This window comes from Salmo salar, chromosome 27 (assembly GCF_965601325.2).
Source record: "Salmo salar chromosome 27, fSalSal1, whole genome shotgun sequence".
In the NCBI taxonomy this organism is placed as follows: domain Eukaryota; kingdom Metazoa; phylum Chordata; class Actinopteri; order Salmoniformes; family Salmonidae; genus Salmo; species Salmo salar.
In genome coordinates this window covers 4142552-4165867 of record NC_138317.1, presented here as the reverse complement: position 1 = coordinate 4165867, position 23316 = coordinate 4142552, and the positions used below count along the sequence as shown (strand labels likewise).

General features: G+C 43.2%; 1 protein-coding gene across 2 annotated transcripts in view; it reads right to left on the bottom strand.

Moving 5' to 3' along the window:
• The window catches only part of LOC106588202 (dolichyl-diphosphooligosaccharide--protein glycosyltransferase subunit STT3B), a 110913-nt gene extending 87838 nt beyond the window's left edge, over window positions 1–23075 (bottom strand). For both annotated transcript variants that reach the window (XM_014176962.3, XM_014176961.3), the window contains exon 1: window positions 21763–23075. In XM_014176962.3, coding sequence (XP_014032437.1) covers window positions 21763–22022 — 260 coding nt within the window. In that variant the 5' untranslated portion in view covers window positions 22023–23075. The remainder of the gene's footprint in view (window positions 1–21762) is intronic.
• Between the last annotated feature and the right edge of the window lie 241 nt (window positions 23076–23316).

Here is a 23316-nt window from a genome sequence, read left to right as displayed (position 1 = left end):
AGAAAATGTAGTATACAGTGCCTTCAGAAAGTATTCAGACCCCTTGACTTTCCACATTGTTACATTACAGCCTTATTCTAAAATTGATCAACCCCCCCCCCCCCAATCGACACACAATACCCTATAATGACAAAGCAAAAACAGGTTTAGAGAGTTTTGCTAATTTATAAAAATATATATCACATTTAATAAGTATTCAGACCCTTTACTCGATACTTTGTTGAAGCACCTTTGGCAGCGATTACAGCCTCGATTCTCCTTCGGTATGACGCTACAAGTTTGGCACACTAGTATTTGGGGAGTGTCAACCCATTCTTCTCCGCAGATCCTGTCAAGCTCTGTCAGGTTGGATTGGGAGCGTTGCTGCAAAACTATTTTCAGGTCTCTCCAGAGATGTTCGATCGGGTTTAAGTTCAGGCTCTGACTGGGCCACTCATGGACATTCAGAGACTTGTCCCGAAGCCACTCCTGTATAGTCTTGGCTGTGTGGTTAGGGTCATTGTCCTGTTGGAAGGTGAACCTTCGCCCCAGTCTGAGGTCCTAAGCGGGTTTTCATCAAGGAGCTCTGTACTTCGCTCCATTCATTTTGCCTCAATCAAGACTAGTCTCCCAGTCCCTGCCGCTGAAAAACATCCCCACAGCATGTTGCCAGGTTTCATCCAGACATGACGCTTGTCATTCAGGCCAAAGAGTTCAATCTTGGTTTCATCAGAACAGAGAATCTTGTTTCTCATGGTCTGAGAGTCCTTTAGGTGCCTTTTGGCAAACTCCAAGTGGGCTGTCATGTGCCTTTTACTGAGGAGTGGCTTCAGTCTGGCCACTCTACCATAAAGGCCAGATTGGTGGAGTGCTGCAGAGATGGTTGTCCTTCTGGAAGGTTCTCCCATCTCCCCAGAGGAACTCTGGAGCTCTGTCAGGGTCACCTCCCTGACCAAGGCCCTTCACCCCCAATTGCTCAGTTCGGACAGGCAGCCAGCTCTAGGAAGAGTGTTGATGGTTCCAAACTTCTTACATTTAAGAATGATGGAGGCCACTGTTCTTGAGGAGCTTCAAATAATGCAGACATTTTTTAGTACCCTTCCCCAGAGCTGTGCCTCAACACAACCTTGTTGTGGAGCTCTACGGAGAATTTCTTTGACCTCATGGCTTGGTTTTTGCTCTGACATGCACTGTCAACTGTGGGACCTTAGACAGGAGTGTGCTTTTCCAAATCATGTCCAATCAATTGAATATACCACAGGTGGACTCCAATGGTTGTAAATAAAATGTTTTTGTTAATTTGCACAAAAACAAAATTTAAAACCTGTTTTTGCTTTGTCATTATGGGATATTGTGCATTGATTTGAGGAAATTGCTTTATTTAACTCATTATAGAATAAGGCTGTATCGTAACAAAATGAGGGAAAAGTCAAGGGGTCTGAATACTTTCTGAAGGCATAGTAAGTAAAACTATGACAATTTAAGTGTCTTATCAAAAGTGACATTTTATTAGGGAGCTTACAAAGGCAGAGGAAGACGAAGCAATTGAATTTACAACAGAGTGAGAGTGTTTCATTCCACCTAAATGGGGTTATTTTTTAATGGGATCCCATGACCGTAGTGGCCTGGTCTGTTGGTTTTTGTGATTGAGGCCAAGCTCAAACAAAAACGCACACACACACGCACCCAGACACACACGCATACAGTCATGTACTTCAGCATGTAATAGGGCACAGAGGTCTAATAAGGTGCCAGACACTCGTATTCAACTACAACAGAAGGGCTTTCAGGGCGACAGGGTTCTCAGAATCCAGTGGGATGACAGGTGATGGAGCAATAAAGGGCCTTTACAATGTCATCTTTCAAAAGAATGGAAAGTAGTGAGGGCCAGCCGTCAGTCATATCAAAGTTCAAGAGGAGACTCACTTGGAGTTAAAAAGCCTTTTTTGAAAGAATGTTGAAAGCAACAAACTGATAATTGCAAAAGCAAACATGACTGAATTAAGTGAACTTCACATAGAATAAGATAAACCAAGTATATTTCAAGGTCACGATAAGCAGTTGTGGGAAATGAGTAATGACAATGATAATTGTCAAGTGTTTTAGTACTATATCTCTTGACACAATGATGAAAATAGTCACAGCCTCTAAACATTCAAGCTGCATACTGGACCCTATTCCAACTAAACTACTGAAAGAGCGGCTTCCTGTGCTTGGCCCTCCTGTAGCACGCGCTCCAGCAGGTATATCTCTCTGGTCACCCCCAAAGCCAATTCCTCCTTCGGCCGCCACTCCTTCCAATGACTGGAACGAACTACAAAAATCTCTAAAACTGGAAACACTTATCTCCCTCACTAGCTTTAAGCACCAGCTGTCAGAGCAGCTCACAAATTACTGCACCTGTACATAGCCCATCTATAATTTAGCCCAAACAACTACCTCTTCCCCCACTGTATTTATTTTGTACTTTCTTCCACTGCAAATCTACCATTCCATTGTTTTACTTGCTATATTATATTTACTTCGCCACCATGGCCTTACCCTCCCCTCATATGCTCACTTTGTATATAGACTTATTTTTCTACTATATTATTGACTATGTTTGTTTTACTCCATGTGTAACTCTGTGTTGTTGTATGTGTCAAACTGCTTGCTTTATCTTGGCCAGGTCGCAATTGTAAATCAGAACTTGTTCTCAACTTGCCTACCTGGTTAAATAAAGGTGAAATAAAATAAATTAAAATAAATGTTGAACATAATAAACGGCTTTCTATCCACCGGATGTGAACCAAACTCACTAAAAGTGGCAGTAATAAAGCCTCTTGAAAAAGCCAAACCTTGACCCAGAAAATATTTAATAAACACGATCGGCCTATATCGAATCTCCCATTCCTCTCAAACATTTTAGAAAACGCTGTTACGCAGCCACTCACTGCCTTCCTGAAGAGAAACAATGTATACAAAATGCTTCAGTCTGGTTTTAGACCCCATCATAGCACTGAGACTGCACTTGTGAAGGTGGTAAATGACCTAACGGCATCAGAAAAAGGATCTGCATCTGTCCTCGTGCTCTTAGACCTTAGTGCTGCTTTTGATACCAGCGATCAACACATTCTTTTGGAGAGATTGGAAACCCAAATTGGTCTACATGGACAAGTTCTGGCCTGGTTTAGATCTTATCTGTCGGAATGATATCAGTTTGTCTCTGTGAATGGTTTGTCCTCTGACAAATCAACTGTACATTTTGGTGTTCATCAAGGTTCCGTTTTAGGACGACTATTGTTTTCACGATACATTTTACCTCTTGGGGATGTCATTCGAAAACATAATGTTAAATTTCACTGCTATGCGGAATGTACACACCGCTGTACATTTCAATGAAACATGGTGAAGCCCCAAAATTGCCCTCGCTGGAAGCCTGTGTTTCAGACATAAGGAAGTGGATGGCTGCAAACTTTCTACTTTTAAACTCGGACAAAACAGAGATGATAGTTCTAGGTCCCAAGAATCAAAGATCTTCTGTTGAATCTGACAATTAATCTTGATGGTTGTACAGTCGTCTCAAATAAAACTGAAGGACCTCGGCTTTACTCTGGACCCTGATCTCTCTTTTGATGAACATATCAAGACTGTTTCAAGGACAACTTTTTTCCCCATTTACGTAAAATTGTAAAAATCTGAAATTGTCTGTCCAAAAATGATGCAGAAAAATTTATCCATGCTTTTGTTACTTCTAGGTTAGACTACCGCAATGCTCTACTTTCCAGCTACCCAGATAAAGCACTAAAACGTCAGTTAGTGCTAAATACGGCTGCTAGAATCCTGACAAGAACCAAAAAATGTGATCATATTACTCCAGTGCTAGCCTCCCTACACTGGCTTCCTGTTAAGGCAAGGGCTGATTTCAAAGTTTTACTGCTAACCTACAAAGCATTACATGGGCTTGCTCCTAACCATCTTTCCGATTTGGTCCTGCCGTACATACCTACACGTACGCTACGGTCACAAGACGCAGGCCTCCTAATTGCCCCTAGAATTTCTAAGCAAACAGCTGGAGGCAGGGCTTTCTCCTATAAAGCTCCATTTTTATGGAATGGTCTGCCTACCCATGTGAGAGACACAGACTCGGTCTCAACCTGTAAGTCTTTATTGAAGACTCATCTCTTCAGTAGGTCCTATGATTGAGTGTAGTCTGGCCCAGGAGTGTGAAGGTGAATGGAAAGTCACTGGAGCAACGAACCGCCCTTGCCGTCTCTGCCTGGCCGGTTCCCTTATCTCCACTGGGATTTTCTGCCTCTAACCCTATTACAGGGGCTGAGTCACTGGCTTACTGGTGCTCTTCCATGCCGTCCCTAGGAGGGGTGCGTCACTTGAGTGGGTTGAGTCACTGATGTGGTCTTCCTGTCTGGGTTAGCACCCCCCGTTGGGTTGTGCCGTGGCGGAGATCTTTGTGGGCTATACTGGGCCTTGTCTCAGGATGGTAAGTTGGTGGTTGAAGTTATCCCTCTAGTGGTGTAGGGGCTGTGCTTTGGCAAAGTGGGTAGGGTTATATCCTGCCTGTTTGGCCCTGTCCGGGGGTATCATCGGATGGGGCCACAGTGTCTCCTGACCCCTCCCGTCTCAGCCTCCAGTATTTATGCTGCAGTAGTTTGTGTGTCGGGGGCTAGGGTCAGTCTTATATCTGGAGTATTTCTCCTGTCTTATCTGGTGTCCTGTCTGAATTTAAGTATGCTCTCTATCTCTCGGAGGACCTGAGCCCTAGGACCATGCCTCAGGACTACCTGACATGAGGACACCTTGTTGTCCCCAGTCCACCTGGCCGTGCTGCTGCTCCAGTTTTAACTGTTCTGCTGCGGCTATGGAACCCTGACCTGTTTACTGTGATTACTATTATTTGACCATGCTGGTCATTTATGAACATCTTGGCCATGTTCTGTTATAATCGTCACCCGGCACAGCCAGAAGAGGACTGGCCACCCCTCATAGCCTGGTTCCTCTCTAGGTTTCTTCCTAGGTTTTGGCCTTTCTAGGGAGTTTTTCCTAGCCACTGTGCTTCTACACCTGCATTGCTTGCTGTTTGGGGTTTTAAGCTGGGTTTCTGTACAGCACTTTGATATATCAGCTGATGTAAGAAGGGCTATATAAATACATTTGATTATTGAAAAGACTTATATCGAAAGGGAAACGTAGTCTGAAGTTACTTCTCATCAAAGAAAAGAAAGTGCCTAATGTGCCAAACATTAGAAACACCTTAATATTGATGTGCACCCAACGTTCCCTTAAATGTTTCTCATCACGGAGCAAATTTCAGATCTGCTGAGCGCATACTTGAGCGTTGGGAAAATTCTGTACAACTTCCAGCGCACGTTTACTGTGAACACTAAGGCTGTACCCGCTTTAATTCATTTTTAACAGTGGTCAAGTACCCTGTGGGAGAATAAATTTTTAAAAAAATAAGAAAATAAGAAAAACATGCAGGGCTTCACTTTAACCCGTTTATCCACTTGTCCTTCAGACGAGGTGATTGAAAATGTTTGATGCAAGAAACCCCTTTACAAAATAAAATGCAGGATTATTCCCATAGCATTATTACAGAGAAGCAGACAAATTATGCTACCCTCTGTCTACTTAGTTTATTCAAGCCCGTCTCAAAATACAACACTGCCTTTTGAAGCTCTACCTGATGTCTAGAAATGCACACGTTTTGTGCTCTTGTAGGAAGCAATCACTCCTCCATTGATGACTACAAATGATCTAGAACTGGGGTAATAACTCACTAACTAGCAAAGGATAAGAAAACATTAACAAATGTGCACACGTCGCTACATGCTATCTGCATACAGGCCTACTGCAGCTCTGATTGGTTATGGCGCACTGGTCTGTGTAGAGTACAGGCCTGAGGCGTGCGTGTCAATGCAATAGAATACTACTCGGATGCGTTCTGCCTACAACTAAGTCTTGCATAGTTAGTTTTGTTTCAGTTTGTTGCATTGAAAGTGGCTAATATTCAGTTGATTCCCACAGTAAAGTGAAACAGTTGATAGTTTTAAATGGAGAAAACTCTAGAAAGTAGAGTGAAGTTCAATTTCGTGCTTCTCTCTACCGTGGGAGCTGTGTGCGCAGCTCAGAGGGAACATTTGTTGCACCCCCCCCATATATTAACCTCTGAACAGCCTCAATTCGTCATGGCATGGACTCTACAAGGTGTCAAAAAGCATTCCATAGGGATGTTGACTCCAGTAATTCCCACAGGTTTGTCAAGTTGGCTGGATGTCCTTCGGGTGGTGGACCATTCTTGATACACGCAGGAAACTGTTGAGCGTGAAAGACCCAGCAGCATTGACAGACCGGTGCGCCTGGCACCTATTACTATACTCCCTTCAAAAAGGCACTTAAATATTTTGTCTTCCCCATTCACCCTCAATGGCACACCTACATAATCCATGTCAAGGCTTAAAAATAAATAAAACTTATTTAACCCGTCTCCCCTTCATCTACACTGATTGACATCAATAGCTTTTACCTGGATTCACCTGGTCAGTCTGTCATGGAAAGAGCAGGTGTTCTTAATGTTTTGAACACAGTGTATATTCCAATAAAGCAGAGGAGTTCTTTTGATAATGAAAGTGGTCCGTCATCATCCGAGAGGAGTTCATTCCTAAGTGGCTGTAACATCTCCCTTGATCTCTCGAAAAAGCACCACATCAGTCACTCAAGAAATATACTTTGAAGGTCACAGCTTCACTTGGGATAAAAACAATGGGATGAGAAGATAATACTGCCACGGGGGCTTTGCAGCAGGGGCTAGGGGGAGGAGGGAGCCACCATCAAAAGGAAACCTGGGGAAATGTTGCTTTTGAAAACGTAACACGAGATTATGTAATCAAGGATCATACAAATGAATAATGACTAAGGTTTCAATGGGGTTTTGTACCACATAATTCAGGAGACAGATTTGACTTGGAGTATTTCTATTTATTATAGATCCCCACTCTCATTGGGGGTCCATCAAATATTAGGGCAGTAATATATATATATATATATATATATATATACACAATTTTTAAACAAATACATTTTACAACAGATTACACAATACAGTAAGTGTGTGCCCTCCAGCCACTACAAAACACAATTCAGGTGTACCTGTGTGTGACTCGTCAGTTGTCGCTGTTCCATAAGGTGTATTTACCTCTTTTAAATGTGATTTTACTGCTTGCGTGAGTTGATGTGGAATAGGGTTTCATGTAGTACTGTGTGCCTCCATGTAGTACTGTGTGTCCGTTCATGACTAGGGGACTGAAGAGACCTCTGGTGGCATGTCTTGTGGTGTATGCATGGGTGTCTGAGCTGTGTGCCAGTAGTTTAAACAGACCTCTGGTGGCATGTCTTGTGGTGTATGCATGGGTGTCTGAGCTGTGTGCCAGTAGTTTAAAAAACAGACAGCGCAGTACATTCAGCATGTCAATACTTCTTACAAAAACAAGTAGTGATGAAGTCAATCTCTCATCCACTTTGAGCCATGAGTGATTAATATGCATGTTATTAATGTTAGCCCTACGTGTACATTTAAGGGCCAGCCGTGCTGCCCTGTTCTGGGCCAGTTGTACATTTTTCCCCAAGACCCTCTTTGTGGAACCTGACCACATGACTGGGCAGTAGTCCAGTTGCAACAAAACTAGGGCCTGAAGGACCTGCCTTGTTGATATTGTTGTTAAGGCAGAGCAGCGCTTCAGTATGGTCAGATCAGATTAAAAACATAGTTGATTAGATAATCAGTCAGGCAGAAATGCAGGGATGACACGAGTGGAAAGAAGAAACCACGTAAGCTACTGCTGTCTTTGTTGGTCATTTCGGAACAGTCTTCCAAATCGTTTAGAGAGCCTTTGAGGAAATGAAGGTCGTTCCAAAGACACTTACCAAGTTAAGCTCACCTCTGCTGTCAACCTGGTTAACGCCCGGGGCAACAACGCTGCGGCAGCATCCGTTTTGGCTCTGTTACTTAACAAAAGAACACCGTCAGTGGGGAAGATATTCCTACAAAACCAATCCCAGCATAATGTTTCTTGCAAAACGATTGTCAATACTGACGGTATGACAGGTTTTTCTGAAATAGTTTCTAGACTGAGAATGCAAAGAACACTTTAAAGCTTAGGCTAGCCTAGGCCCTACATCAAGACCAAACTTGACCAAAATCTAGGCTTGAAATTGGCTCTCTGGTGAATCAAAGCCGATTTGATAAAAGACTAGACTACATAATGGACTCTGGGATTTTTATTTCTGTCCCGTCTCGACTATCTGAGGAACTGTTCGTGACATGTTGGGGTCCAGGGTGGTGAGACGAGCACAACCTCTTGCCAAATCCCTATCCTGTCTTAAGGCAATGTTGATCCATCCGTCATTTTGGCTTTCTGGAATAACAAATCATTTCCTGGTCCATGGGTGCAAACACAGACGCCAACTAATTTTAACCTCACAAATAATAAAGTGTAAACAGTTTTATCATGGATTCTTATTTCAAGCTGTTCTTCGTAAACTCTAGACCCTAATAACCAACATTCTATCAAAACAAAGTGTTCTTTGCGAGGTAATTATTCACGGGTCCCCAGTTGTGGAGCAATAGTACGAGAGAACATTAATGGGCTTGGCACAACTCCAGAAAGCCTGTGGTGTTCTGTTCACTGTGCATGCATGTCTGTTAAGATGTGCATCACCAGCTTCATTAAACAAATCTTCATTTGTTTCCCCATTTGCAGGGGGAGGAAAATAGGTAAGGAATCTAGCTCCAGATTTATGATCCAATTGAAAGCGGACAACTCAAACTCAATAACCCCAGCAACCGAGAAACTGATGGGATGCGAGAGGAAGGATGTAGCATCTCCATTACCTTCACGATGCCGGTAAATCAAAAGCAATTGTAAATGTTTTGTTAGGTGTCCAGTCACCAGACGGTTACTTGGCAGCAACAGTGCTGAAGGATAAAGCACCTGACCTTTAACCTTGAATACGAGCCCTATCGCTATCCTTTCTATTTGAGTCATTCACTGATAAAAAAAAAAATTACATGACGGCGCACGTTAACAAAATGCTTACTATCCCTCAAAGAACGATAAGAGACAAGGGCATCCTTCTACTGGTCAGGTCACAGGTGTCAGGCTTTAAGTTCTGAGGGCACAGCCGTGTGATACTGTAGCCACCCTGCAATTGGTTAGCGTACCATGGCTTCTGCACTGGCATAGCAATGGTACTGAGGGAATTCCTGTTCCTGATACTGGTGAGGCGTTGATCAGATTGGCATCAGCAATATCTTTACAAATCCAGATCTCTCAGATTCGGAACTCTCAATATTGTCAGAATGGATGGTATCATGGCAAATACTGGTGAAAAGTGCTACAGTAGTGCTATATCCACTAACGAGTGGGCTCCCCGAGTGCAGCGCTCTAAGGCACCGCATATCAGTGCTTCATCAGTGCCGTATCCACTAACGAGTGGGCTCCCGAGTGCAGCGCTCTAAGGCACTGCATCTCAGTGCTACAGAAACCCTGGTTTGAATGGGACTCCCATGGGGCGGCAGACAACTGGCCCAGTGTCATCTGGGTTTGGCCGGTGTAGGCCGTCATCGAAAATAAGAATTTGTTCATAACAGACTTTCCTAGTTAAAACAAAAAAAGGTTCAAATAAATAAATAAATGTACTGACAGGTACTAAGTGACACTGCTACGGCTTGTGGTTTGGCTCAACAGTTATCTGATAAATATACTGCTCAAAAAAATAAAGGGAACACTAAAATAACACATCCTAGATCTGAATGAAATAATCTTATTAAATACTTTTTTCTTTACATAGTTGAATGTGCTGACAACAAAATCACAAAAATAATCAATGGAAATCCAATTTATCAACCCATGGAGGTCTGGATTTGGAATCGCACTCAAAATTAAAGTGGAAAACCACACTACAGGCTGATCCAACTTTGATGTAATGTCCTTAAAACAAGTCAAAATGAGGCTCAGTAGTGTGTGTGTGGCCTCCACGCTCCTGATGAGGTGGCGGATGGTCTCCTGAGGGATCTCCTCCCAGACCTGGACTAAAGCATCCGCCAACTCCTGGACAGTCTGTGGTGCAACGTGGCGTTGGTGGATGGAGCGAGACATGATGTCCCAGATGTGCTCAATTGGATTCAGGTCTGGGGAACGGGCGGGCCAGTCCATAGCATCAATGCCTTCCTCTTGCAGGAACTGCTGACACACTCCAGCCACATGAGGTCTAGCATTGTCTTGCATTAGGAGGAACCCAGGGCCAACCGCACCGGCATATGGTCTCACAAGGGGTCTGGGGATCTCATCTCGGTACCTAATGGCAGTCAGGCTACCTCTGGCGAGCACATGGAGGGCTGTGCGGCCCCCCAAAGAAATGCCACCCCACACCATGACTGACCCACCGCCAAACCGGTCATGCTGGAGGATGTTGCAGGCAGGAGAACGTTCTCCACGGCGTCTCCAGACTGTCACATGTGCTCAGTGTGAACCTGCTTTCATCTGTGAAGAGCACAGGGCGCCAGTGGCGATTTTTGCCAATCTTGGTGTTCTCTGGCAAATGCCAAACGTCCTGCATGGTGTTGGGCTGTAAGCACAACCCCCACCTGTGGACGTCGGGCCCTCACACCACCCTCATGGAGTCTGTTTCTGACCGTTTGAGCAGACACATGCACATTTGTGGCCTGCTGGAGGTCATTTTGCAGGGCTCTGCTAATTGCCTATAATTTCCACCTGTTGTCTATTCCATTTGCACAACAGCATGTGACATTTATTGTCAATCAGTGTTGCTTCCTAAGTGGACAGTTTGATTTCACAGAAGTGTGATTGACTTGGAGTTACATTGTGTTGTTTAAGTGTTCCCTTTATTTTTTTGAGCAGTGTATTATATAGCCTATGTTAGACTAACTAATGGAAACAGAAATGACTTATAGAAAGGCTCCACAATACATAGAAGTCACTTGAACACCCCCCCCCACCCCCCCCACCACCACCACAGCAAACCGAAAGGGCCAGTCCATCCTATGGAGTTGGAGACTAAAGGGATCAGTGCAGACAAGGGGTATTATGAAACGTGGGACATTGATTTGCATTTGGAAGGCCACTCACTTCCTCAACCACCAAGCTTCACATCAAGGACAAATTAAATTCAAGAGCTGCTGAAAAAAAAAAAAGCATATTATATATTAATTTCTGAAAATCAATTTGAGGCTGAGAGAGAGGAAGGGGCAAGAGGATAAAGGAATCTCTGCTTTTAATACTAAGACCGTTAGAATGAAATCTCTTGGATTTTAAAAGGGTTCTGTCATGAGAAACTCAGTTATGATAAATAAACCTAGAGAAAAATAGAACAAATCATTTTTTTATTGAACGCTAGACGATTTGATTTGTGGTCATATTTGGTGATAATTAGGCTAACACAGCATGCAGCAAAATACTATAGAAGATCCTTGAACTCAGTAGCACTGACAATCATTAGCAGCAAGTCACATCTCGCAAAATTGACTTTTTGTTAACTTTTCAAAGGACTGGAGAAGAGAAACTGTGGCAGTGCAGGCCTATGATTAAACCTACACAATTTCAAAACACCAAGAAAGAGGCCGATGAAAATCAAAGGAGAAATAAAAATGTTTATACAGCAGTCTGAACTAACCGATAGTAAAATGTACAAAACTGCATGAATTTTTTTCTCTCCAGATATATCCTTGAGGGTATGCTATTAAAAAAATCTAAGAATACATTGAAATTGGATATTAAATAGCCTCTAATGGATTTGAGGGGCTTGCCTTCAGTGTTAATGATCATGACCAGCTCTGCACTAAGTACACTAAAATATAAAGTTCACTACACAAAAACGAACGAAAGAAGCAGATGCTAGATTAACCCATTACTTAAACTAGGCCTAACCTGCATGTTTGATTTGCTGGCATGCTTTCTTCACATCAAAAAAGCACTACCATTTTAATGTCCAATAACTTCCACTTCTCACAAAAGGACCCTGTGGTCAATTTTCATCTACTTATGTTGCGAAAACAGGCTTCCTGACTATGCTGAATGCATGCATGATCAGTATGCTCTGCACCCGTCAATCATACTGCTGTACCTCAGGTTTTTACCTCCATCAGGCTTAGTTCAGGGGATGTCCTAATGTCAGGCTCACTTGATTCTCAGGGGGTTAAGACTGCCCCTCTCGTCCCCTCCTGTGGTTCTCCATGGCTACCCTGCGCAGACTACTTGTCAGAGCAACTGCAAGGCGTGATTGAGTGAGGGGATTTGACAGTAATCTGACAGGCCCGTCTTTCTCTGGCTGTCACCGAATGCCAATCCATTCCAGCTGTCACTCTTAGACACCCCTCTCCCCATCATCCTTTACCCACTGCCCTTCACCTCTCCTTCCGCCTGAATGTCGCGGCACTATGATGACTACCCTGGGTAACCGTGTCCTTGAGTGGCTGTCAATGATTTGCCAACGTGAAACAAAAAATGTGGCCTGAGCCGCCGTTCTATAATGTCACGGGTTGCGATGAAGCCATCTCTTTTTCATTGCAATAGGGGATGAACTGGAACACACTGCTTGAACAATAGCAGCATCTGCAGCAGGCAAACATGGGGGCAGTCGGACTGAACACAAGCTAGCGGCATATCTAAAATGGGCAAGGCGCCTCTATAGCTGTGCCAAGAGGACACTGTGTGCTTACAACAGACAGCAACTGAGATGGTGCCCATGTCCAGAGAGAACAATACACCAGGCCCCATTAAAATAAAACGCCCTGCCTCTGCCCTGGACGGCAGGACCAGATACACCAAGTAGCCAGCTGGCCAATCAGCTTGCCAGGTAACCAGCCAAAAGGGACCAACAACCCCAGAGAATCAGCCAGCCAATCTGCTAGCAAAATCAACCAGTAACAGAATATGCCAGATGAGCTCACTGGAAACACCGATCAGCAGCCATCTAGTAAATGATTCTTCCAACCCACAAGAGGCAGACTATGGCCCAACCTTCACAATAGCCCTTGCTTTCACAGCCCTTTGCTTGCCGTTACGCTACCTTATCTAGACTGCTGTTTGAAGTTAAAACTTCTTAAGGCTAGGGGGCACTATTTTCACATCTGGATGAAAAGCGTGCCCAAAGTAAACTGCCTGCTACTCAGGCCCAGAAGCTAGGATATGCATGGAAGATTTGGATAGAACACACTAAAGTTACTAAAAACTGTTAAAATTATGTCTGTGAGTATAACAGAACTTATTTGGCAGGCGAAACGCCGAGGACAAACCATCCAGGAAAAATAAAAATATCGAGGTCACCCTTTTCAATTGGTTTTCTATGGGGAACTAGATTTGAGGGACCTGGTTGCAGTTCTTATGGCTTCCACTAGATGTCAACAGTCTTTAGAAATTGGTTGATGTTTTTCATTTGAAAAATGAAGAAGTAGCCATTTCCTTTCTGGGAGTAGAGCTAAGTGTACTGTTGTGGTTGGGGCGCGCAACCTGAAGCTCGCTCCACTTTCATTTTATCCTCCATTGAATATAGTTTATTCAGTCTTAAATTTGATCGATTATTTACATTTAAAAATACCTAAAGTTGGATTAGGAAAGTTGTTTGAAATGTTTGGATCAAGTTTACAGGTAACTTATTAGATACTTTGTAGTCATGTTGCGCTAGTTGGAACCGGTGTATTTTCTGAATCAAACATGGCAACAACAAAAAAAAATTACATTTTGGGGATATAAACGACACAATTTATCGAACAAAAGGATCATTTGTGATGTTTAATGGACATATTGGAGTGCCAACAGAAGAAGATCTTCAAAAGGTAAGGCATGAATTATATAGTTATTTCTGACTTTTGTCGCATCTGGCGGGTTGAAATCTGATTTTCATGTGTTGGTATGCTGGGCGCTGTCCTCAGATAATCGCATGGTTTGCTTTCGCCGTAAAGCCTTTTTGAAATCTGACACTGCGGCTGGATTAACAAGTTCATCTTTAAACCGATGTATAACACTTGTATGATTTATGAATTATTATTATGAGTATTTCTGTTTTTGCTATTTCACTGGGTGTTGTCAAATCAATCCCCCCGTTAACGGGATTGGCGCGCTAAGGGATCACTAAGAAGTTAAGGACTTCCACTATCAAGTTTGTAAAAACAAGTTACAGAAGAGCTTGGGTAGGCTAATATGGAAATAGTTGAAAGACAGAAACAAAACTAACACTCAAGCGCTCAGCTATTTGAACTTCACTAAAAAAATATTAAGCAGTTGATCTTCTTAAAGCAGCTCTGCTCCCACTAAGCAATCCCATCAGGCTCACAAGAAATTCAACATTAGTCTTATAAATGGAAAATAACCCCCACAAGATTCCCTGCCCAATGAAAAACTGATAGGCTATTGCATTTTTGGGACAATTGATTCTCTCGCTCATGAGAGGCCTGGTGTGCGATAAGTGGCCTTTGGCCCCCACCGACCGATGGCTGTCAGCTTCTAGCATCATCCAGCCTCCGCCCCTGATATCCATTCCAGCTAGATAGGCGATATCCCAGAGATCAAAGGCCAACTAAAAGTTGACAAGAAAAAAAAGAAAAAAAATGTTGTGGCCATCAATCCACCACTACATTAGTTATTCAGCACTGCGTAAATACTAACCATCCTCTCAGGGAGGGAAGTGAGAATGAAATCTCAGGACCTGGCAACGAGGGGCTTGCTTTTTTTGTGCATCAGCAGATTAGGTCCCTTACATTTCTGACCAACATTCTCGCCCTAGACTCCTGACGTTTCTGTTCACCGAGATGTAACGCCAAAGCAAGGGGGTGGCGAAAGTTGAAGCGTAACATTGACAGCCAGGTGGGCGCTCACACTACCGAAACAGAGCAATCATTCTGAGATGATACCTACGATGAGGTCACTGTTCCATCTGTTATTGCAAGATGGATAGGTTCTGCTGGTCATGGAACAACAACTGCATCCAAGTGCATGTGGGTAGGCAGACTATACAGAGAGAAAGCGGGAGAAAGTACTGACTGAGGAGAACAGCAATTGTGAGCTGTTTTGATGTCAGTTAAAAGTGGTAGCCTGAGTGCAGCAATTGTGTGTAGTCCGAGGGAGAGGATGTAAAATAACATTTTTTTTAAAAGCCATAGGGTTTATTGGCAGAATACTACCCTACAGGTTTTGCAAGCGATACGTTTTATACCATTCCGCTAGTTCAAACATCCCCCCTGCATACACAGCCTCACACAGAGACCTCTAAAAAAGCCTAAGGCTTTATCTCCCACTCCCCAGGATGCTGGCCTCCTTCAGAAAGACATTGATATTTAAGGCCACTGGGGTCTTAGCGGTAAGCAATTAATCACATTAACAAATACTCCAGCGCGCTGTCGCCCTTTATCACGGTGATGCTGCATTGCCTCTGGGCTGCTGACAGGAAGAACCTCTCGTTAGGCAGCCTCGTAGCACACTTTCAGAATCACACCGTTAGGTATGCCTATGTATAATTAATTTGGGCTGAAAAGGGGAACGTCAGCAATTGCCAATTCCGTGCGAGTAACTCAACCACATTCCTCTTCCCAGCTGTGCACAGCTTTGTCCATCCTTATGAAATGAGGGCTGTTTGTATAGGAGGGCCTTGCGCTTTGCTGCAGACGGCAACGACTCTGCAAAACCTGCTCGATCACTATTCACAATTCAAAAATAAGAAAAATGTCCATCTCAATGAAACCGATTGAAATAAACAAACAGGAATGCAGGTGCTTTATAGTCTTAGGTGTGCTTATTTCTACAGTGCGAGTGTATATAAAACACACACGTCACCCCCCTCCCCTTAGGCAGTAAACAGTATACCGACGTATTTGGAAATAGCCAAGGGATGGTTTTTCAATACTTGGCTCATCACGCTCTAGCAACTCCTTGTGGTGGGATGGGCACCTGCAGGCTGACTTCAGTTGTCAGTTGAACAGTGTTTCCTCTGACATATTGGTGCAGTTGGCTTCCGGATTAAGCGAGCAGGTGCTAAGAAGCACAGTTTGGCGGGTCATTTTTCAGAGGACGCATGACGTCTCCCAAGCCCGTTGCAGTAATGAAACAAGGTTTGTGAATAGCACAACGGGAGAAAGCTTGAGCTGTGTATTGACAGGGGTCACGTTTTATATTGAAAGTCAGTGTTTTTTGGCTTCAATAGAGTGATCAGAGGGACGTGCAACTATAGTTTTCCTTCTCAGAAAATACATTACTGGAACACATTCGGCAGACAATAGCTTAATTTTCATCAGATGACAGAAGTGCAACACTATTTGGCTGGCAGTCACAAGAATATGTGTACAATGAAAAAGCAAGGAATTCTTGGGGGAAAAAAATGATGCATGGCAATCATATTTGTGTTTATCATAGAAAGAATGTAGCCAGCCACATTTCCTAATGTTTTGCTTACAACAGTAAGCTGTTCTGCACATGCTCTGAAGGCACGGCTAGGGATGACGATTAGGCTGGCAGCTTTGTGAGGGTTAACACGTTTGAATGACTTACATAGGTCCTCAGTGGAGTGTGTAGCCCACGTTGTCGTCGGGGGCACTCCTTGGCAGCTCATTGGTCATTGTGCTTGAATCATGAGAAAAAGGGTATTTTTCCCTGCCACATACACCTTGTGTCCCACCTGAATTGCTCCTGCACTTTGTCCCTATACTTGTGTTCCGCCATCTTGAGCGATCTGCGTAGGTCATATTTGTACTGTTTAATCAACCCATTGTCCCCGGCAACCTTGCCCTGTTTATAAGCAGCGTCACTCGCTTTAAGTTTTCCTACAAGGCTGCCATCAATTCACGGTTTTTGAGTCAGGAACATTTTGAAAAGACTAACGATACATTTTTTTGACTGAGTCGCCATATTCATTGATGTTATCTCCAGAGGCAACCCATAACATATTCCAGCCCATGTGATCAAAACAGTCTTGGAACGGGAATTCTGACTGGTCGGACCAATGCTGTACAGACCTAACCAACTGACCTTTACTCTACCCCGACGACAATCATCACTGTTGCAGTTTTTAATATGCATATTGGCTGCATTCTCCTCTCTGTTCTCAGCCCATCTGCTCTTACCCCATCTTCTCAGAGCAGGCAGGCCTGTTGCCCGAGTGACTCCAGACTCCACAGACACAGCATGTACACATACTGCTCCAGAGCCATTAACATTCTTCCTTCAGACAAGCATGAGTCAAAACTTTGTTCATTTGTAGTCTCTCACGTTTGCTGGTAAATGTCCAAACTCACCAAAAATTACATTTCGGAAGCTCCTACCTATATACAGCATGTATAACTTTGAGCTGGATTGCCTGTCTTTGCAATTAGTTTATTTTGGTTTGCACATTTAGCTAGCCAACACAGTAAATAGAAAGGTAACTTATGTAAAATATTTGACAGTATGGAAAGGCTTAGGCTACAGTATTGCTGTGCGATATGAGCGCGACATCATTGCCCATTTCATCTCAGAGACTATACCAGGACATAGAAATCCAATCTATTGACAAACTAAATATTGAACAACAATGTATTTTGTATGCCGTGGCCTAATGATAATAGTTCTGAATTATACAGCAAAAAAGGACGTCGTCACCATAGAAGTCTGATTTATAACGGGGAAACGTGCATATGTATGGTATGCCCCAAGTTTATAAATCAGTCTTTTCAGAAATGGCGCAAGCTGATCTTTAGTGTAACATTTCCACGACGGTTATAAAAAGAGGCCCCTCGGCTCTAAGCTCCTTCCTGCCAGCTCAGCTCCTACGCGTGCTGCAGGTGCCCAGGGTAGGAACAGCACGCGGCGGCCATATCGCCTCCACCACTGCCTCTGCACCCTGGGGATGGGTACACGGGAAATGGAAGTTAATCGTGAGCTTAGCATCAACAACCTTGATTGAAGACAACAGGAGAATAAAGTGGTGCGAGTGATCATTCCCTCTGTATTGGGTGTGATACAAATTCTGTTACGCCTGGGACTGGAGAGCGGAGTCTAACTGAAGCCAGAACACAATCAGCGTCTTTGGTATTGAAAATGTGCTTCAAAGAAATGCACAATGATTGGTCTCATCTCACGGGGCTCCTCAACGCTTGGCTAATTAGCAGGAGCCTTCATCATACAGCTGCCTTTCCTCATCTGCAGGAGCCCAACAAAGGTTCCTTTTTACATGTCAATTCAATGATCATCAGGATGAATCTGTGATTCTAAAATCGATGAGTCACTTCCAAGAGGGTGGGTAGAGTGATCCAATGCGAGAACACTAACGAGATAAAGATTCTTTCAACATGAGCACTCACTATCCAGAGTACATTTAAAATGCTCCTTTTGTTTTAAAAACATTCCATCTCCTTGGGTAATTACCCATTTGAGGTACTTGCAATTCTGGCCTAGGCCTGCATTTGATGACATAGGTTAAATACAATTGGAACTATGGAGCCAAAGCACTGGTAAGCCCAATTCATTGCGGGGGATTGGATCAAATCAAGCCTTGTGCGGTGTGCGCCGAGAAATGCATTATAGGGACTCTGTTTTGTTTTACAAAGTTTGCCACCCACTGCAGGTAATTGGACACCACACTGCACTGAATATTTCATTAGCTGTTGGACAGATGGCTGCGACAGATGCTGCAGGGAATAAACTTAGGTTTTGGAATACTCCTCAGCCAAGCCGCTGTTAGAGATATCTATGAGAATTGGATCTTTTCCACATCCTGCTTTAGAGTAAGTGGAGTGAGTTGCACTATCCTTGCTTCAAATAATCTGCCTTGATACATGTGAGAGACCAGGGATAACTGAAGGATAGACTGAGTCCAAGTTCCCTACATGTGCACTGTCTGGATGGAATCCACTTTCTTTTCAGTCAATAACCCAGACAGATGTTACAGCAGACATGGGGGGGGGGGAAAATCAACCCCTTTGAGTGGTATTGAATGGCTCCATCAGCAGCTTGGCAAATATTGAACAAAGAGAGAAATTTGCCAGAGGGGATTTAGGGTGTCACTTCCCCCAAAAAAGGTGTGTAGGCTATCGCTTGGATTTCAAGCTTGTGGTATGAATTTCAGTAAGCTCAATGACGTTTGCAATCCCTTCAGTCAGTCAATGCAGCATCTTGACGAATGAGATGTGCCGTAATTGTTTAAATGATCAATGCTGAAGTTAGACATGAGTTTCTACAAAAAAAACCTTACGCAGATTGACGTAGCCTTGTGTTTGAAAGAAGTAGCCTACAGACCGACCAAATTGGCTATATTATTACTGTAATACCCCCAACTGTTCTCCAAAAGTCCAAGAGGTGTGGAGAATAATCTTATCGAGCAGTGTTAAAGATAACAGGCTTGTCATGCCACTCACAGACAAATGTTTGCATATTTCAATATTAGCTTGGCATACTGCTGACAGAGCCAATCTCGCATTTTCAAATTGCCTGCTTGTTCAACATAATGGTTAGTTTCATATAACTATAGAGGAGGCTCAACCAAAAAGCAATAGTGGTATTATAGCATCTAGGCAACAAAGATTACCAACTCAGTCCTCAGATAAGCATGACATTTGTTTATAGCCATCTAGCCTATTCTATTCTCGCTGGCAAGTAAAACACTTGATTCATTGATCACAAGCATTTGGACGTTGACAGCGATTTAATCAACAACAAAAAAAAGGAAAAAAACAGACCAAGGCTCAACACAAACTCAATGTCATGAAAGAGAATTGATTTGAAGAACGCTCTTTGAATATACTCCTAACAGCAGCAAGAGTTACAAATCACCTGCTGCATCAAATATGACACGCCTGGTTTGAATGCATCTGGGAGAGCTTGATAGATGGGTGAATGAGCTCAGGTCACCTAGTACATCACACAGCTAGCAAACGATTTACCTTACAGAACGGCTGGGAAGCCATGTGACCACCCAAGGTAGTCCAGCAGGCAGCATATCAGACATAGGCAAACATAATCAATGGCACCCTTTTCCCTATATAGTGCAATACTTTTGACCAGGACCCATTGGGTGTCATTTGGGACTCACACAGTGCAATTCTGCATTGAGTCTCCTTGTAATTTTGCTGAGGAGGTTCTCTGGTGCTCTACTTGAAGGTACTTCCTACAGACAACACACCTAGGTCTGGGCAAAGCTTGGTGCTTCGAACGGGAGAGGAATAATAGTAGTTGTGTGAAAAGTGCAGCATTAGCCCAGGATCTACCAATTATCCCTGCTCGTTAACATAGCACGCTAGCAAATACTCAGTCTTCCAATCATTGCACTAACGTCAGTTAGCGTTGGCTAGCAAAACTTCCTTCATACTGGACACAGACATGAAAATGGTATCCACAAGTTCATCTGCCTCTGGGGATGTAGATGAAGGGCCTCATTGCCAAAAATCCCAAAGTTTCCCTTTAAAATGAGTGCACACCAACACTGCCTAGGCAGATTAAGATGCACTTTATTGATGATAATGCGCTAATTCAGATGTTTAACTGCAGGGACAGCCTTGCTAACACCTTGGGCAATCATGTACACTACTAGCCAATACTTAATGGTCATTCCAGTAACAACACTTGAGTATTGGCTAGTAGTCTACATGAAATAAAAGCACATCAGTGCTATTTGAATGGGACACTGCAATACTGTTTTGATAACAATCCCAAACATGAATGGCAGTGCAGCCTAGTCGGCCAGTACAGTGTGAACCATTTTTGACAGATAAACAGCAGAATAATCCTGTGTACAGTGTGAAGGAATGGCCAAGAACAAATTGAGTGGAGACATGGCCCCTGGCTTAGGGGTTTTAATACTGCCGTCATAAGAAATGCCACGTCAACTTTGTATTATATTTGGCAGCGTCCAACTACATTCAAGCTGTCCAGTGGCCACATGAATGTTAGGAGGACAATACAATTGTGAAGAGCAGTACTTACATGGCTATTCTAAAGTATTAATCATTTCCACAACCTTTTGATGTTTTTGGGATGACTAATTATACTCTCACCTGAGATGCAGAACATAGTTGACCATGTCCTACCCAAAGTGAAGTGGCACTGACTGTCCTCTTGGAGCAACGATAACACTGGCTAGGATGCTCAATTTGGATGAATGAGTGAATCGATGAATGCATGACTAGAACAGGGCTCTCCAACCCCAGTTGTAACTAACCTCATTCAATTTATCAACCAGCTAATTATTAGAATAAGGTGTGCTAGATTAGAGTCGGAGTGAACCTTCAGGGCGGCAGCTCTCCTGGACCAGGGTTGGAGAGCCCATCAACTAGAACAATAAAGTTCTAGGCCTATTCCTCATGAGGAAATGTCATGGGTGTTCTGACTTCGGGGCATTCCTTGCCTAGCTAACTTTACAGTAGTTAGCTAACAATCCGTCAGCCTATTTATAACACTGAGCATATTGTTGCTTTTCAGGTTGACCTGTGTTAGTTTTACAACGCTAGCTAGTTAGCTATTAGATTGGCTAACTAAAGTTACTCATCATATTTGAAAAACCGTCCGGTGAAAGTTTTGCAACCGCTGAAGTTTTTGCATGATACAGTAGTTGACTACGAAAACTGCATTATGCGGCCAGGGAGACAAAATCACTCGACGTTACCGTGCAGTCAATAAAGCGAGGCATCAACCCATCTAGAACAGCAACAAGCATGAGTCTCTCGTGGCTAGTGATCCTATTTACTACAACGCAATCAAAGAGTTTTGGGCTAACTAGCTAATATTGGAAATGAGTTAGCTAACTACTTACCATGGATCAAACTCGTGGATGATGCTCTCGAACCGGATCACTGCAAAAAGTCTTGAACTGAAGCCTGCCAACCAGGCCAGAAAGAGAATGGTAAAGGAGAGTAAGGACTGCCACCCTGCTGGCTGTGCCAGTCCGCCAGAGAGGCCTCCTTTGCCCCCTCCTCCACACGCGGCGTTAGGTCGGCTGTTACCATGCAGCGAGCCCCCGGCATTCAAGGACGCTTTGTGCTTGCTGTCAGTGGCTGTGTGGTGCTCCGCCATATTCTGCGTGGTTTGAAAGAGCACGCTTCCCTATCTCCCTTTACTCCCGTTCAACTCCCTATAATTGGACGTGCTTTTCTCTCCTTATCTTCGCTGTAAATCCACCGGCTTTTTATTCACATTTGTCAGTGACACCCACCATTACATACAGCACGCTCTTGCAAAAGTGAATGTGACTGATTGCTGATGGGAGGGAATGGGCGGAACCACAGGAAACACCGACAGCCTCTCACAGAACGACAGGTACGACAGGAGCCAAAGACTGCTGAGCCGTTGGATATTAAATAACCAATCCCGCGCAACGACTACGATGACAGACCGATTTATCTACCAATGGAACGTCAGAACCTACATAAGAACGTTGAAACCCTGGAAATGAATTTATTATAGGGGCTACAATATCATTTTTAGATCCGCTTAAAAATGAGTAATTATGGTTTCTTTAATCATTTACTGTGTGGATTTGATCGTGATTCAAATGTTGGCCAAGCTGCACATAAAGTAGTTGCATGATACCTGTCCCTGACTCTGAGAATGGAATGGGTGGGTTGTCTTGTCTTGTAGACAGGAGAGAGACTGTGAGATTGTGAAGATGAATAATTTTAATGTGAAGTGATATTTCTATTGCCCTTGGAGGTTCTCTGCTGAGGCATGGGTATTAATAAAGATGTATGTGTTCTCCTCACTATTTGTCCCCCAGCAAAGACAAAAGTACACCATAAATCATTGTGTAACCTAGGTATAGTTCTATGGATAGTACAGTCTGCAGCTTTTATTCTATGCTTTTTAGATACGTAGGCATCAACAGAGGAAATGGGTGAGTTTTTTAATTGACTGTGATACAATTGATTGGAGATCAATAGATTGAATGATTGGTTGATTGAAATGCTATAATATTGGATTCTGCCACAAATGTATTTGTGTGTGCAATATCAAACACATTCTTCACAATATGTTCCATGAGACAAGAAAAACTCATGGGCAGTTTACATCCCTGGAGGGAAAACTAATGTGGGTATTATAACAGTACTTATTAGTACAATGCACCTCACTTTGTATTCAACTGACATAAATACAAATAAAAAAAGGTATTCTTAACACGTTGCTGGAATACAGCATCTGTTGCATACTTGGCTGTTATATCTATATTAGGTACATCATTCAAGCCAACCTACACAGTCCTTGCCCTTGAACATTTCTCTTCACTGCATTTTACCCTGAAAAAGAATGAAGTAGCTTTTCTATGAAAAACAGGGTAATTGAATATACATTTTTAAAAAGTGATCTTCGGAAA